The sequence below is a fragment of the Apostichopus japonicus genome, chromosome 19, assembly GCF_037975245.1.
Source record: "Apostichopus japonicus isolate 1M-3 chromosome 19, ASM3797524v1, whole genome shotgun sequence".
NCBI lineage: Eukaryota > Metazoa > Echinodermata > Holothuroidea > Aspidochirotida > Stichopodidae > Apostichopus > Apostichopus japonicus.
This window is the reverse complement of record NC_092579.1, coordinates 23661224-23677630: the sequence shown is the minus strand read 5'-3', so window position 1 is coordinate 23677630 and position 16407 is coordinate 23661224. Positions and strand designations below refer to the sequence as shown.

General features: G+C 39.4%; 1 protein-coding gene across 1 annotated transcript in view; it reads left to right on the top strand.

Annotated features, from left to right (window-relative positions):
• Positions 1-2469: 2469 nt before the first annotated feature.
• LOC139959469 (uncharacterized) overlaps positions 2470-16407 on the top strand; it is a 93094-nt gene continuing 79156 nt past the window's right edge. Inside the window, exons 1-5 of the mRNA XM_071957127.1 lie at positions 2470-2491; positions 3511-3591; positions 12627-12856; positions 14575-14657; positions 16338-16398. Of these exons, the coding sequence (XP_071813228.1) occupies positions 12667-12856; positions 14575-14657; positions 16338-16398 (334 nt within the window). The 5' untranslated portion in view covers positions 2470-2491; positions 3511-3591; positions 12627-12666. The remainder of the gene's footprint in view (positions 2492-3510; positions 3592-12626; positions 12857-14574; positions 14658-16337; positions 16399-16407) is intronic.

The window sequence follows — 16407 nt, the reverse complement described above, 5'->3', positions numbered from 1 at the left end:
ACAATATCCATGTTCTGACCGATCGCAGCATCCCCAGCACCATTTCTTTCATAATTTCGTACTTTTTTCGTGTACACAAACGATAGTCTATACACTGTGAGTATGCGTGTCGTCTGCTATAAAGTTTTCAAGTGGACCTATTTTACCACCCTGTGTGGGCGTTTTCCCTCTCGACCAATCCAAATCGGTTACATGGTTGGCCAAACTCTCTCTATATACGGCTCTGGGGCGGATGTGTGTGAAGAGCCCAGACAATAATATTGGCGATGTAAGCCTGGCGAGATACTAATTTTTTGCGAAAAGGTGAGGGATTTAGTTTTATTCGTCAAATATAATATTGCAATGGAATCACTTAACGGGGACAAAGAGTAATAACTCCATATCCTTAAATCAGATTGGAACGAACTTCGAATACAGTGTTGGTAAATGCCTGGTTGGTACATGTATGTAGGCTTTGCCTAAATATTATGATACTGGGTGATGACATACAGGGTATCATGGCGTGCTCATAATTGACGCACTTAAGGATTTGATCAACGATATCTATCAACGAAAAATCCAAATCACTCGACTGTATGTGTTTTTCATATGTGTAGTTCCTCAGAAATGTTATGATCTTAAAATATTTAAGGTTCTGTGCTTATGCACCTTACAATTGAGCAGAATTTAACCACAAAATGTCTGCCGTGTCAAGTTCTTTCATACCCCTAAATTGACACATTCGTTGTAAATCTAACTGTAGTGTAGGCCTTAGTATACATCCATTGACTTTAGATGCTGTTTGCTATGCTCTGAGCCTCTAAGCTCAGACTGGTCAGGTTCCAGAGAGCAGTGTTATCATATTGAGGTAATGTTGGTTATTTTTAGGGAGTAAGATTTCCAAATGACCAAAAAATGTGCAAAACTGGTCGGAGGGTGTTAAAAGCTTAAAAAATACCACAATTTGGTCAGCAAATAGCTGAAATGGATTCAAAATCATAAAATATGTCATTCTGCTTGACTGCAAAAAGTTTAGGTGGCCTGCTGTATCGTTGCTAGTAATAATTGAAGGTGCGTCAATTACGGGGGTGCGTCAATTATGAAGCCTTTACTATACTGATTACTGTACAACACAGTGGAATATTCCACTAAGCAAGGAACCGTGGTGCCTGTTGGGTTCTTGTCTTGACGAGGATGCCACTCGAAAGTTTATTCAGGCCACTGTCTTATCTAGAATTGATTATGCAAATTCTCTTTTAATTGGTGTAAACAAATCGTATTTTTACCACCTTCAATTGATTCAAAATTTTGTTGCTAGGCTAACAACTAGTTCATCTCTTTGAAGAGAACACATGAAACCCATCATAAACCACCTTCATTGCTTGCCTATTGAATGCATCGTGTGGATTTTAGGATTTAATACTTTGCTTCAATTGTCTGAAAGGCACTGCACCTTAACGATTTAGTTGGATTAATAAATTCTATCAACTGAATCGTACAATATAAGATATCAAACGTATATAGGGGATCAGTCCATTGAAGTTTACGCCCCAAAAGCCTGGAATTACCTCCGTTTCAAATCAGTAATTCTTCTCTTTGTTCTTTTAAATGTGATTTATAGACATGTATATCTTTTTAGGCAATTTTTTAATGAACCCTGCTGACTTTGTTCCAATCCCTTAATTGTTGTGGTTCTCTGAATATTTGCTTTTATTTCTGAACTTTTGATGTTTCTCTACTTAGTTTAGATTTTACAGCATGTCTAGTTAGCTCTTATTGTTTATAGTTTACGTTTGTAGTTTTTATTGTCTTATATCTATTTAAAGGTAGTCAGTAAAGGCCCCAAATTATAGCATGCTATAATTACTTTAAGTTATCAAAAAGTACTTTCCTGGAGGTCTTTACTTTCCCAATTGTTTTTAGATATTTTTAAGGGGGGGAGGGGGGAACTGTGAGGAAAATTTCCTCAAAGGTTGTAAAAAAAACAGTTTAAAAATTTTGACCAAAGGTGACCATATTCGAATATCTAGCATATTTGGCGCCAATGCAGCATACAGTAGCTTTAATTTCATAGTGTCGGCAATGTGCATGTCCCTTCTTGATTGTAAAGAGTGACCCCATAGTTTTCCTTTTTCCGAAAACCAAAACGTATAAGCTGGTTGCTCATACTTCAGACTGATCAATACCAGGATATATTTTACTACAAAACCATTGTCACATGAATCAGGGACCAGCTTCCTACATGAGTTACAGAAAGATTGTACTTAATTTCCACAACTGTTAGTAGCCTACAATCAGTTCATAAGCCATTATAAACACTGGGATGTATTGAAGAATTCCATAAATGTTTTTTTTTATATACCATTCTGAATTCAATCAGCTCTCTCATCTGTTTACTTCCTTCAACTTACTTACCAAAGTTACTACCACATTAAGTTTTTTTTTTAAATTCTTAGCCATTGGTGTGCTGAACACGGGAACGGACTGGGACGATCCCGGCTATTGAAAGCTTGTGAGGACAGGATTATATGTTTCTGCACACAATTTTCTCTAGTGGCCTACAATTTCACACTTCGCCAAACAGTTTAAATATATAATTTTGTATTACCTTGTTATCCAAAGTGTATCCTGTTGGGTACCCAGGTAGTTCTATTATTTTAATTGAAGATGTTGGTACCTTATGTTGCCATGCTTTCTGAAGGGTCTCTTCCTATTTGCAAAGCGTTTTTTAAAGTTGAAATGGAATTGGGGGGGGGGGTGGGTTGTTAAGTGCTTTTAAGTCATCGATCGATATCTACGAAATGCGCCATAGAAATAATTTATTTTATTCATTTCCTATATTTGCAAAGCGTTTTGTTTGCTTTTAAGTTGAAATGGGATTTGGGGGGAGGCCGAGGGGGGGGGGGTCGTTAAGCGCCTTTAGGTTTTCAGTATCGATGAAATGCGCTATAGAACATAATTTATTTTGCTTGACTTTTACAATCAGAAAAAAAAAAATGTTATTTAAGCTGATTTTTGTCCTCAGAGCCTCTGTGTTTACATTACCAAAAAACAAGGTTGATGATTGTGAGTTCAAATGCAGTGTCGAATCCCTCGATGAGTCTGTCTATCTATCCTCATTCTTTGGTTGTGGTGTTAACACAAGCAACCACGTGCTGCACCTAAGTAACCACTTGCAATCGAAGTTTACCACGTCATATACACTTTACGTTTACCAGTGTCAATATAGATATTTCTGAGTAAGAACTTAAAATTATCTTTCAGCCTTGCTTATTCTCACCTAGGCTAGACTAATCTTATTCACAACTATACATAGGCTACCATAATCTTGCCCCTAGGCCTAGCCTATCATGCCTAGCCTAAGTAACAGTATACTACATGGCTCAAGATAATACTTTTAAACACTTTAAAAATTGGTGTTGATTCTGTGGTGTGTTAATTTGGAATATTCAGTGCAAATGGCATGCTGTTTCTCTGATTGTGAAAGGTCACATTCTTAATCTCTCTTCATAAAATTTCTTCTCTCGAAAGCCATTCTGAGCAAAAACTGAAAGATTACCAAAGGAAGGCTAGCATCAACCAAACATTAATAGAAAGTGGAGAAAAAGAAAGGTAAGCCTTGACATTATGATATACGGTTAGAGAAGTTGTATTAACCTGAATGTGAATGTCACTGTTGTTGGGAGACGGGGTGGGGGGGGGGGGGTGGTGGGTGGCTCAATACTATTATATATGTATATATGGCTATGGCTTTCTCTGTAAGGAGTAAAGGAACCCTAATATTGTAGAACCCTACTATATAGGTTAGGACACAACAAAGACCTTCAGCATATACTGAGTAGAAAACAAAGAACAAAAATGTTGAAGTCATTTATGATGGAGTTCAGTATAGTCAACATTCAGACAGTGGAGGTTATTTGGAAACAAACACAACATTTCTGTTATATATGTGGTAAACAGATGGATTTCTTCTGTTTTAATCCTCTGAGGTCAGTCTCTGACCCCTATGTGTTGCTACTGTATAAGTGACTTATCTAATCAAAAATTACTTTGGAAAGAAACTTGAATAATTTAGGTGTACTGTAGATGTTATATTGAGGCAAAATATATCAGCTCTGATTTGTGTGCAATTGAACACTTCTCAGTTCATAAGAAGTCAACATTTTCTTTCTTAATGTTGAATGTAGCAGCATGAAGGCGTAAAGCAGGGGTGGGCAACCTTTTTGAATGAATTAGCCAGATATAAGGAGTGAATGGATGGGCCAGAGTGAGTGAATGAATGGGCCAGATATAAGGAGTGAATGGATGGGCCAGAGTGAATGAATGGGCCAGATATAAGGAGTGAATGGATGGGCCAGAGTGAGTGAATGAATGGGCCAGATATAAGGATTGAATGGATGGGCCAGAGTGAATGAATGGGCCAGATATAAGGAGTGAATGGATGGGCCAGAGTGAATAAATGGGCCAGATATGAATTGACTGGGCCCCACCTAACCAATGACCTGCTATTGATTTCAAACCTTTGATTCGGAGGACTTTCAAGCAATAGGTGTGTTACATACTTAATCTGTATTCACAAAAACATAATGTCAATACAGTACAGTTGATAATTAATGGGGATAATAGGCCTACCTGACAGCATCATTAGTGCAGAACTCTTAGTGCTCAGCTAGCTCGGTTTTGGGATGATGTAAAATAGATTGATTTTTTTACCTTTTTCTTGAGACATCTCACAGGCTGCAAAAAAGTTACTGGGCGGGCCACATGTGGCTCACGGGGCTGTAGGTTGCCCACCCGGGCGTAAAGTGACTCCCAGTGTTGTGAGATTCACAGTAGTTTTCTTGAGCACTTGATTGTGACAAGAGCAGTAATAAAGGCTCTCATTACCTGACTGTACTGTTCTGTCTTTTGTAACTTCTTTAGCAATTTTGTATGACATGGTACTTCAAGGCATTAAAGACTCACCCCAAACTGCGTGCTGCGCTCTTAAGGTTAACTTTCAGTTGCTTGCAAGTGAAGTTTTCTGCTTGTAGCTACAAAATGCAGCCAGTATGAAACGTGATACCTTGTTATCTTTAGCTGTACCTGAGATGTCCATCGCTGTATCGTTTGTACCCTGTGCTGTTGGTATTGACTGCAGCTGTATGTACTGACTGTACACTAGTGTCTAATTACCGAAGATAGCAAGCTGTGTGCATATTTTCTGGGATCTATGGTGGTGTCTAACACTTCTGTTACACCTCATTTGAAACTAGGTCAGCAGGCTTCTGCCGCTGCCGGTCGGGCCCCGACCAGCACGCTGAATTACCAACCGCCGCAATCTGCCTGAGTGACTTTTCCGACCGGCACTTATTTTCGATAGGAACTCCAAAAAACAGCTCCATAGCTGGAGGGTCGAACGTACAGAAACAATCTGTTTGAGACTAGGGGAAATCCAGTTCATAACTGTTCAAAATATCCAACACATCACAGTGTCATACTTAGTAAAACTTACCAGAGTTCCGCATTCCAGACCAATGACTGTTTTCCGTTTCCAACTCCCGATCGTACTTTTGATAGTTTCATTTATATCTATTTTTATCGCACGAGACACAGGCACTATCCAGCTAGCTAGTACACATACGGCCGTTAACCTTCTTACCGGTGAATTTACATGATATTGCATTAGGCACAAGTGACAAGGGCTGGAAACCGAACCAGGTTCGCGGGAAATCCACGATGCTCGCGGGAAATCCAGCCCGGCTGGCGGGAAAAAAAATCGGACTAAAAAAATTTAGAAAAAAAAACGGGACGAAAAACTAAAATAAAAACACAAAGGACAAATAAGTACATCTACTGTATAAAAAAAAACAAAAAGTAAAATTTCACAAGAAAAGTTTCAGAAACAAAAGGAAAATGTTCAGAGAGCATGCTCGCAATTTTAGTCACAATACCAACGAGTAATGATGTGTCCCCAACCCACTTACAATGGCTATTTCGCAAGCTTCAGGGTATACGTGTCACACGGACACCCACGGCCCAGTGCGGGAAGGTTGCTGTAATAAATCAGCCTCGCGGGAAATGTTTTGAACAATATTGCCATTCCACGTTCTTTTATATTTGTATTGTATGTTGGTTAGTAAACGTTTTCTTTCGTATGAATTTGACTTCAGTTCAGTGTTCCCACTAAGGTGCGGGATTCCCTTCAACTGACTCAGTAATCCCGCAAAGAAAACATTTGTCTGCTGGAAATCCCCGCATCGGTTTTTGCATTCGCGATGAGTATATACTCAATGTACAACTTATTCACTTGACTGTATAGAGAAAAAAAACTGAAAATCAATTGTGTACCAATTGTGTACGGAAAGGTGGTAGGCTACACCTTTCAAATTTTACAAAAGATCAAGCAAAGAACTTTAGAGAAATTCATGCCAAACTTGCATATCGTACTAAATGCAACTAATGTCATGTAAACAAGGCTCTAGTGCATCCATTTATGAATATACCGTAAGCCACATCTGGTGTTAAGCGGGGGGAAAAGAAAGTATTTTCTAGCATTTCCAAAAATACCGAAAAAAATAATATCCTACCATAGTTAAGTGTATAGCAAATAGCCTAACCACCTCGGCGGTTATAACGGATCTCGTAACTACAAAATCACAACTAATTGTATTTTGCGGAGTTTACGTTTTCTACAAGAACATGGAAACAATATTTAGCATTGAGTTAATCATGCCAAGTGGCATAAAACATGTGATTACAAGGGTAACTTTCATAAAGATGGCCATAGCAAGGGGCCTTGATATCGTGCTATGCGTGTATGGTATGCCCAGTCCTCGTGTTTCATGGGGTGTGCATGCGGAGGAGTCAGTTGGCTTGAGGTGTGTTTTACTTACCTAAATGTAACGGGGATATTTTACCTACTTTTCTTGAACGTCTAAGATATCATTTCACATAACTTTACCGATCCTTTCTAGAGTGGAACGAAAAAAGTTTACTCCATGAAAAGTTCTCTTGCAACGTGCCAAAAAATGTTAACAAACAGGTGTTAGACAGGGGATGAGCTCACAGTTGTTTGGCAAGGTACCTGGGAAAATTCGCAGCACATGTACCGTGGTAGTTGGGTAGGGTTAAACATATTTTTCCTAACTTTTTTCATTATGAAAAATTCCAGACATGAGATCTCATTTCAAAGCTGTCTACATGTGGCTCAGAATACTCGGGAAGGGCCGTTTCCGGCCATCTGGGGGGTTTCCAAAACCCAAAATTTCCTTGTACGCTCCGCGCCAACCCATGGTGGCGCTCCGCTTAGATAGTCCTGCCGGCACTCAATCCACCCTGGGCAGAACCCTGGGTCAGATTACCGGCATTAGAAGTTTCTTTTTTCGCGAGTCTTCACACCCTTTAATGTATGTATTATGGTGACCTGTCGTTGATGAAGGCTCATGTGAACTGTCAGCCATGTAGAGTTAATTTACATATGAAGACTTGCTTATTTATTGGCATTGTTACCTTCTATTGTAGTACATTATCCCACAAAGAGCTTTGAAGCTGATTTCCATCAAATCGCATATTTGGATCTAGTAACTCTCATGGTAATGACAAAATCCAAGACATGTACAAAAATCCAGTTTGGCCACAGTACTGTACTCACTATACCCAGTCCAAATACAGTAATTGACAAAAAAATTCCAAAATATGCACTTCATGGCATGATAAAAAATGATTTTGTGCACAATATGCATCTCCTAATTATTTGGCTAAATCCAAAATATGCAAAAAGGGTGTGGCTGCTATAGAAGACAGGGGCGGATCCGGGGGGGGCCGACCCGGCGCCGGCCCCCCTTTTTGGAAATCAGTTGCATTTTTTTTTATGTGGGAGTACTTCAAATTCCTAATAGGCATAACTTGATGAAAGAAAAGCCTAATATATCCAGATGCTCTTCCCTGAAACGCGATCCAAATTTGAAACTAAGACAATTAATTTCAAATAAAAGGGGGGTGTAGGCGGTTTTACACTATCTAACGCAACGTAGTCGCCAAGAACCTGAAGTATTTTTAAGGGAGGGCCCGAGGAACATGAACTTATAGCATGCTCCTCGTGGTGAAGCATAATTGCACCTATTAGGTGAATTCAGGGTTGGCATTTTCCCGGGGAAAAACCTGTTTTTCCCACTAAGCGGTAAAAACCAGGTAAAAACCGGGAAAAACTGGTAAATACCGGTAAAAACCGCCTCCGTCTCGAAAACTAGTATTAATTGTCCGTAAAATGCAGGGTCATCAGTAGGCACGATATTGTTTCATGACAGGCATATTTTATTGAATATGGGAGTTTCTTAGCTTCATTTTGAGCTATTTTATCACATTCTTATTCGACTTTTTGTGGAAAAAGGAGTATTTTTCGTATTGCACATGTATAGTTATTCTGTCACGATCTCTTTAGCAGTATGCATTGCCTATTGCCCAAACCATTATAGGTCTACACTGGGACATTCACCCCTCCTAAATTCTTCAGGCCTATAATGTGGCATGAACAGCGGAGGATAGAACGAAGTGGCGAACCATGGCATCCAAAGCCTCAAAGGGACAAGGAACCATATAATAAGATAATATTATGTGCTCAGACAGTTCATTCCATTAATACAGTAGGCAACAGTCTATTGAGGTGAACTTCAATCCAGGGGACTCAATAGAAACTGCTTTGAAACTTTGTAAGGCACATGGGCCCAATTAAAGTATTAAACGCACAATGGCCCTATGGAGCCATTCACACAACCAAACTGTTTACCTTGATGCAAACATGGTCCAATTATTATACAACTTCATGCATGAGTGATTAAACACTTTGAGGTGGACAGGTGAGGTGATACTGGGCACTTCCTGTGTATAGGCTAACTGAAGAGGTAGGAGTATCAACAACACAAGTAACTGTTCCAATTGTTACTTATTCTCAAATTAGTTGATGTCACAACAGTCACTTAGTACAGTGCCTATAAGCAATATAAGCATAGTACAGTGCCTAGTGCAAAGTGTGAACAGAGTACAATTTATCGCAGACATGAAGTGATCGTTCTTGGATGTGAATCATCATTTGGATCTGAGCGGACTAATGTGGCATGTATAATATGACGAACCATAGCCCTAGGAGGCACCAACAGTTTGATACGAGTCCATTCTCTAGATAATGGAATTATGCATCTCGATAGGAAAATAAAGTTGGTTGATTTGAGCATCCAATATATTATTTGAATTATTTATAATAGTCTAATCGGTAAACTCAAAAGTTATAGATCATAGCTGTTCTTTGGATGTAACCCAACCCCCTACCATAAGATGCCATTTTCTTGTAGATTCTATGCTCCTCCACAAGTTCCACATGAGTTTTGAGGAATTCTATATAATTTGAGGTTTTTCCCGGTTTTTCCCAGTTTTTCCCACTTAAATGTGGGAAAAACCTCCCGGTAAAAACCGGTAAAAAACCTGTTTTTACCGGGGCGGTAAAAACCGCCCGGTAAAAACCGGCCAACCCTGGGTGAATTGAGTGTACTGTTAATAGTAGGAGAGACTAGCGTAGGTTCTTATGACCAACTAGACCGGTTTCTGCTCTCAAACTTTATAGGAGGAGCTTCATCAGTAGTAGCTTTTGAATATTTTATATTCGGCCTGGGCATCTCGTTCTCAAAATACATCTATTTTCTGTGCACGAGTTTTTATGGACTCATAGTGCAGCTATAAGAGCATCTAAAAGAGCTTCGTGTGAACCTTGAGAGTCAGCTGATTCTTCGTTAGTACGAAACCTTGAGTTAACAAGTAAATCTTTGAGATTTGGGCCCTTTTGTAGGCTAGAATCGGTTCTTTTGGAAATAGTTTGGATAATTCCGCGTGCTGCGAGATTAAGTGCCAATGTTTTAAAAGTGCTTTTTTCAAATGCGTTTGTAAACCCTTTTTGCTTTTTGTTTTACATGATGAAGCGGATTCTCATTTTTCTTTTTAGGTCTTTCAATGACTTGAGAAGATCACTTCGTTTAGGGTTTTCTGGAGTTGCTATGACATTCAGACCTTTTCCCGGCGCAATAAACTCTACATTGGACATGTTTCTGTCTGATAGGTCCTTTACGAACTTTTTTAGTGTTTCTGCTTCTTTTCGAAGACATTGGGCTTTTGAGTGACTACTTGTAGTCTGTAGCTCCCTGTTGGTGGTGCGGAATTTGTCGGAGCTTTTACAGTAGTAGCTTTTACCGATCGGACATATTTGCGTTGACTTTTTGGAGGATGGTTGTCAGTAGCCGGTTTGCCTCAGGAGCTTCTATACAGTGGCGGAGCATCCATACAGTCAGGGGGGCGGATGCCCCCCCCCCTGACGGACTTTAATTGACTGCTGGCGCCCTTTTCAGCTCTTTACCACTTTTTTACTTATTCGCGATTATTGACTTTTTTATTGCACTCTCATCTACTTATTGACATTTGTCACATTTTGTTGGTGTTATTTGGCGATGACACCAATTTATTCTTCGTTTATCTGCAAATTAGTCAGGCCCGGAAAGGGTCATTTCCGGCGATCTAGGGAGTATCTTTACTCAAAACTTTTTTGTACGCTACGCGCCAACCAGTGGTGGCGCTCCGCTTAGATAGTTGTCGAAAGCGCCCCAACAGACCATTCTCGCCCCTCCTGACCAATACCCCTAGCTCCGCCACTGCTTCTATAGTTGACTTTAGGTGGGTCTCGGCTCTTGATTTCTTTTCTAGAAATCTCTCCCGTTGCCTTTTTGCCTGGCGGGATAACTCTTCTCTCCAGATTCTACGGAGTGTTCTGCCTGCCCGTTGGAGTACTTGATTCCAAGAATCAGTAAACTCCTCCGAGTGGTTCAGTTGCCCCGGGAGTCTAGGTGAGTCTCTTTGGACCTTGAGTTGATAGGTGGCGTTTTGATCGCCGTCTATCCGGGAGATTTCTTTTGTGAGAGTGATGAGCCTTGACTGGAGCTCCTTCAGCGCATACTGTATGCCTTTAACAGAAAACCCTTGAGCTTAAGTCCATTTTTACGGACGTTGTTCAGTCCGAAACCCTTTGTTTGCCTTTACGGACATTACGGAGCAGCTGTAAACCATTGTTATTTTGGTCAGCTGATCGGTTTGGGAGTAGCTCTTTTGTTATAGAGTTGGGTTCTGGAGGCGGCAGTGAAGTCAAACAGTGAAGGCCTGTGATTGGTCCAAATTCTGTTGTAGAAGCCTTTTTGCCATAGGCTACAACGTGGTGATGCACACACACTCTTATGGTGTACTTTTTAGGTTCTGAGCGACTCAAGTTCTGTGTCTCGCTCTGGTGAGACGATGGAATATTCAGCGTATTTTCCATCCAAGTTTAACGTTAGAGATTCCTCAAAAGAATTCTCAGTGGTTATGCAAACCTACGTCTCAATATTCCGAAGAACAGAGAGGCAAATTGAAATGAAAGGGGGGTGTTTTTCCTGGGAAAAACAATCACGCGGGCGAAGTGGGGGTTGGGGGACCATTACAGCGCGCCGGGGCGTTGTGGAAAACCTCCGTATTGGCTAAGTATATCATAATTATCTCATTGACTATATCTTGTTTTATGTTTTTTCTTGGGGTGAATCTGGTGTCATAATTTTCGCACAAAAGAAAAAACGAATCGACACAATAATAGTGTATCCATTGTAGTGCTCTACATGCACTGTTGAGCGTTGTTAAATATGTGTCTATGGAGAAAAAATATGTGCACAAAAAAAAGCGTGTCTGCAACGTTTCTGGTTTTTCTAGTTTTTGGCGAAATGTTTCACCATTTTGCATCTAAGCACTCACAATTAACCAAAAATTTCCAAGGGGGAGGGGGACAACCCCTCCCCCTAGACCCCTCCCCCAGGACACAGATCACTAAAGTGCTACCGTCGGGATGTCGGCCCTCCCTTTCTCAAAATCCTGGATCCGCCCCTGGAAGAAATACACAATACAGAACTTCAAGACTCCTGTTTCTTTGAGAGTAACTTAAAGTGCACTTGATAATACACAAAGTATTTGAAAAGGGCGTAATTTGTGTGTATTGTGGGCGAAAGATTTGTGTACACACAAGGGTTTTACGAGTATTAAGCTTAACGTTAACAATATATGCACAAACAAAGCAGTTTACAGACTACGTAGATGTTGGGATTCATCATTCGCAAGTGGCATAGGAATTTAATTAGTACTCATTTTCGTCACCATTGAAGCAAAGTCTTTGTCATGGACTTGCTCAGTTTTGCCTGGGCCCATAACCTGTTGGATCTGCCCTTTTTTTAAACGATAGTGCAGCGATTTAAGAAAATTTAAAAATAAGACAGAACTCTTTTGAGGGAATCCATGACTTTCGTGCATGTGTAATTCTTTTTTTGTTAAATCTCATTTAACAAATCACGTGGCTTGGGAGCACACAACTAATACCCTTTCCTCGGCTAAAGTTTCTTAGTAGCCATTGAAGCTGACTGGTATTAAACACAATATTTATTTTAAGTAATGAAAACTCTGTTTACTAGGGAATAAATATATTGTGCAAGATGAAGTGTTATTTGAAACATTTGAAATCTCTTTTGATTGCCTTTCACTAGTTGTTCAAGTTTGGTTGCAATTAAATAAAAGTTTGAATCTTCAATATAACTTTTCAAATTGTTAATCACCAGAAAATCCTTTTCACACCTTGAGTCAACAAACCAAAGAGTGATGGCGGCGAGATTTGTCCGGGCTTTCAACCTGATGAACTGCCTTAAGGGAGGAATGGAGTATACCCTCCTTCAAGCTCAAGAGACCAACAGATACCAGGGATTTTTACTGCCGCTGATCATTCCAAATGCCTACAGGGTCAGCGTGGCTATAGTAATAGCCTCTATCTTCCATATGTGGCATACCTCAGGTAATATATATATAACTATTTATTTATATATATATATATATATATATATATATATATATATATATATATATATATATATATATATCTATCTATCTATCACATATGATGGTGGCCAATATTCACAAAGAGTGCTCTATGCCAAGGCAGAGCTAGAATATATACTTAACTAAATTATCATCATACTGCTACTCGGAGTTTCACGGGTACGGCTCGCGCACCGATCATCAGGCAACTGAACAACAAGCTGAGGAAGATCTTCAACAGAAACACCATGAGAGTGAGCTACAGTTGCATGAAAAACATGGATTCCATCATCAAGTCCCACAACGCCAGAATAATGCGGCAAAACAACACAAAAACAAACGCCACCAAAACTTGCAACTGTAGAGATAAAGGAGCTTGCCCCCTGCGTGCAGAGTGCTTAGCTGACTCAATTGTGTACGAAGCTACCGTCACTTCCGGTTCTGACTCGCAGACATACGTTGGGCTCACCGTGGGTGACTTTAAATCTAGGTACGGAACCACACGAAGTCGTTTCGCAACAAAAAATATGAAAAGAAGACAGAACTATCCAAGCATATCTGGGCACTGAAAAGCAAGGGGAGAGACTACACTATTGAATGGAACATATTGAAGCAATCCAACACACACCAACGCGAATCAGGATCATGCAATCTATGCATGGAAGAGAAGCTGGCCATAATACAATCGAAAGACAGATGCATCAACAAAAGAACAGAGCTGTTATCGCACTGTCGCCATGGCAACCGTAAACACACACGCCTGAAGCCGAGATAGCCTATGTTGTTCAGTTGCCTGATGATTGGTGCGCGAGCCGTACCCATGAAACTCCGAGTAGCAGTATGATGATAGTTTAGTTAAGTATATTATGTGATATATATATATATATATATATATATATATATATATATATATATATATATATATACATATATAAACATTTTTTATTATGTAAAAATTATGATATAAAAGCTTCGTTGGTTCGTTGATTGGATTTGTTCACAAGTGAGCATTATAAATAACACTCAGGGATATGCCCACGCTGGCAGCACTGGGCGACCCCGCCCAGCACTAACATTACCGCCCAGCACTGTCTTAAAATCGTGAATCCTGCCCAGCACTATTTTCATCTAAAATCTTGACATTCCTAACAATATATTTAACTTAAATTGGGCCTAGCCTATGCCAAAATCTGACAGACTAATAATGCATCAGTTAGGCATGTGAGAAACATTACTAACGGCTCTCAATCGGTCCCTTGTAAAATCACTTTGAAACAAACTAATAACTTTTACCAGGTACGTAAGATATTTCACTAAAGAAAAAGAAAAAAAATGTAAATTGTTAGCAAAACTAGTACTTAAACCCTTAAAAAGCTACACAAGTGCCAGCATTTGGCATCTGAGCACCTTCAAAAATCCAAAAGTTTCACCCCCTCTGCCTTATACCCCTCCCCCAGGACGGCGATCAGTATACCGGGCACTCAGGAAATCCTGGGCACATCCCTGAACACTGCAATGGTGAATGGAGGCTAACTCACAGATGTTCTGGTTTTAGATGTAATTCTTTAATTTAACTTAACTTACTGTATAAGTGAGGTAACAGAAACATTCTATGCCAAGGTATCATGTACACAGACTGTGGACTTTATGACTCTTGTCTTTGATGGTTTTATTGTATCAACTCTATCTCAACAGTGTCGTCTTTCATGAATAAGGCCTTCCAGCTTGCCAGCAATCATTTTTATTCAACCTTGGGTATTATCACACCAGTGTTCATAGTAAGTTTAGTCTTTTATCACTTTTGACAAAAGTCAAGTTTTATTGTTGTTGTAATCTCACTCTTGATTTGGGATCAAGTATTGAAAATTTTTTGCTTTCCAAAGAAAACAAAAATTAGTAAAATACCATTCACTGTAGCTGATGTTTATTATTAAATATGATGTTTTCTTTTTGGTGCTGATGCTTTGGCATCCATCAGAACCTATGCAGTAAAGTTGGCGTATGTGTGTATGTGAGGCCCTAGCAAGTAAACACAATATCTCCAAAACTAAATGTGAGATTTTCTTCAAACTTGGCACCAAGATATCAATATACATACCACGCATGCTTCGGTCATTTAATAAGTATACTATGTTACTAAATAGAATTTGTCAACATGATAACTTACTGTATTCCTGGTACCATCCTTTATATGTTGCCATATTAGTCAATTGATAATCCTCTTTGGTTTGGTGTACACAAGTTCATGAATAGTAACATGTGTGGGACATAATGAATATGTTTAGGCATCGGAACCACTAAACTTTTTCGGTTTCTGGTTTATAAAAGTAACCAATCACTTCTTTCTTGATGACTTGCCATATAAGCAGGCAAGTAATAGATGCGGTCAAATTGGCGTTTGTGTGTGCGCGTGTGCGTGTGCGTGTATGTGTGTATGTGATGTGCTAGCTTGTAACACATTATCTCCAGATCGGTAACCTCTGCACTTCTCATACTTGGCATGTGGCTTCCCCATAATTAGTACTATAATTAGTACAAGAACTCTAATGATCCAGGCGGAGGTCAAAGGTCATTTGTGGTCAGCAGAGGGCAAAATGTGAAAATCTAAAAAATGCTGTATCTCCAAGAACTGATTATCAAAGGAGCTTACTGTATGTATGCATGGTAGCATAGCTGTATGTAGCATATAGTTTATACACAATTTGGTGTTGGTAAGAGTTCATTTAAGTTTACGAGGGGTCAAATTTTGAAATCTGTCGAGAACAAACTTAAAAGCTATTTCTAAAACCATGAAAAATCTATATATCTCAACTTTCTATTTCTATAATATACCTCTTTAACTATACCTTGTAAATATTGTTGCTATGGAGATGGAATTCTTGAGTGTGAGCCAGTGAAAGTCTGAAAGTTGGTGCTTGGAGAGGTCAGGCAGGATGAAGGAGAGATAAGGTGAGATGGGGGTCAAGAGGGGTTAGAGATGCGTGTGTGTGTTTTCTACAGTGTATGCTATATATATATACTACTTATGATATTGTGTGAGAAGAAGGCAGTTCACCTTTCACTTTGCATTGGACTTGGGAATTGGCCTTGTGTTGTTGTGCTGGAATCAAAAGCTAACAAATTGATAAGCACTCCAAAAGATAAATCTGGGATGAACTTTATATCTATTGTGTAGAGCCATCTTACTGCTCACAAAGACCTTATTGTTTCATTTGTTGTTGCTGCAGTCAAAGGTCAACAAAGGTCAAAGTGTAGCTCATATAAGTTCAAAGAATCTAAAAATCAATCTTAAATGAACTTTAAAGTTGTTATCAGTTTCACATTGGTGTAAAGATCCAAATGTGTCAACTAACATCAAACACAAAAATGATATGTGCAGTGTTATATTAAATGTTCTTATATTTCAAATGAGACAAGTAGTCACTAAGCCTGTTGGTTTTCTGGATTTATCTCAACAGGTTTTCTATCGAGCTTTCATGTGCCTTCCCTCCTCAAGAAGAGCAAATCTGATTGCTTTAGGTGAGTCTG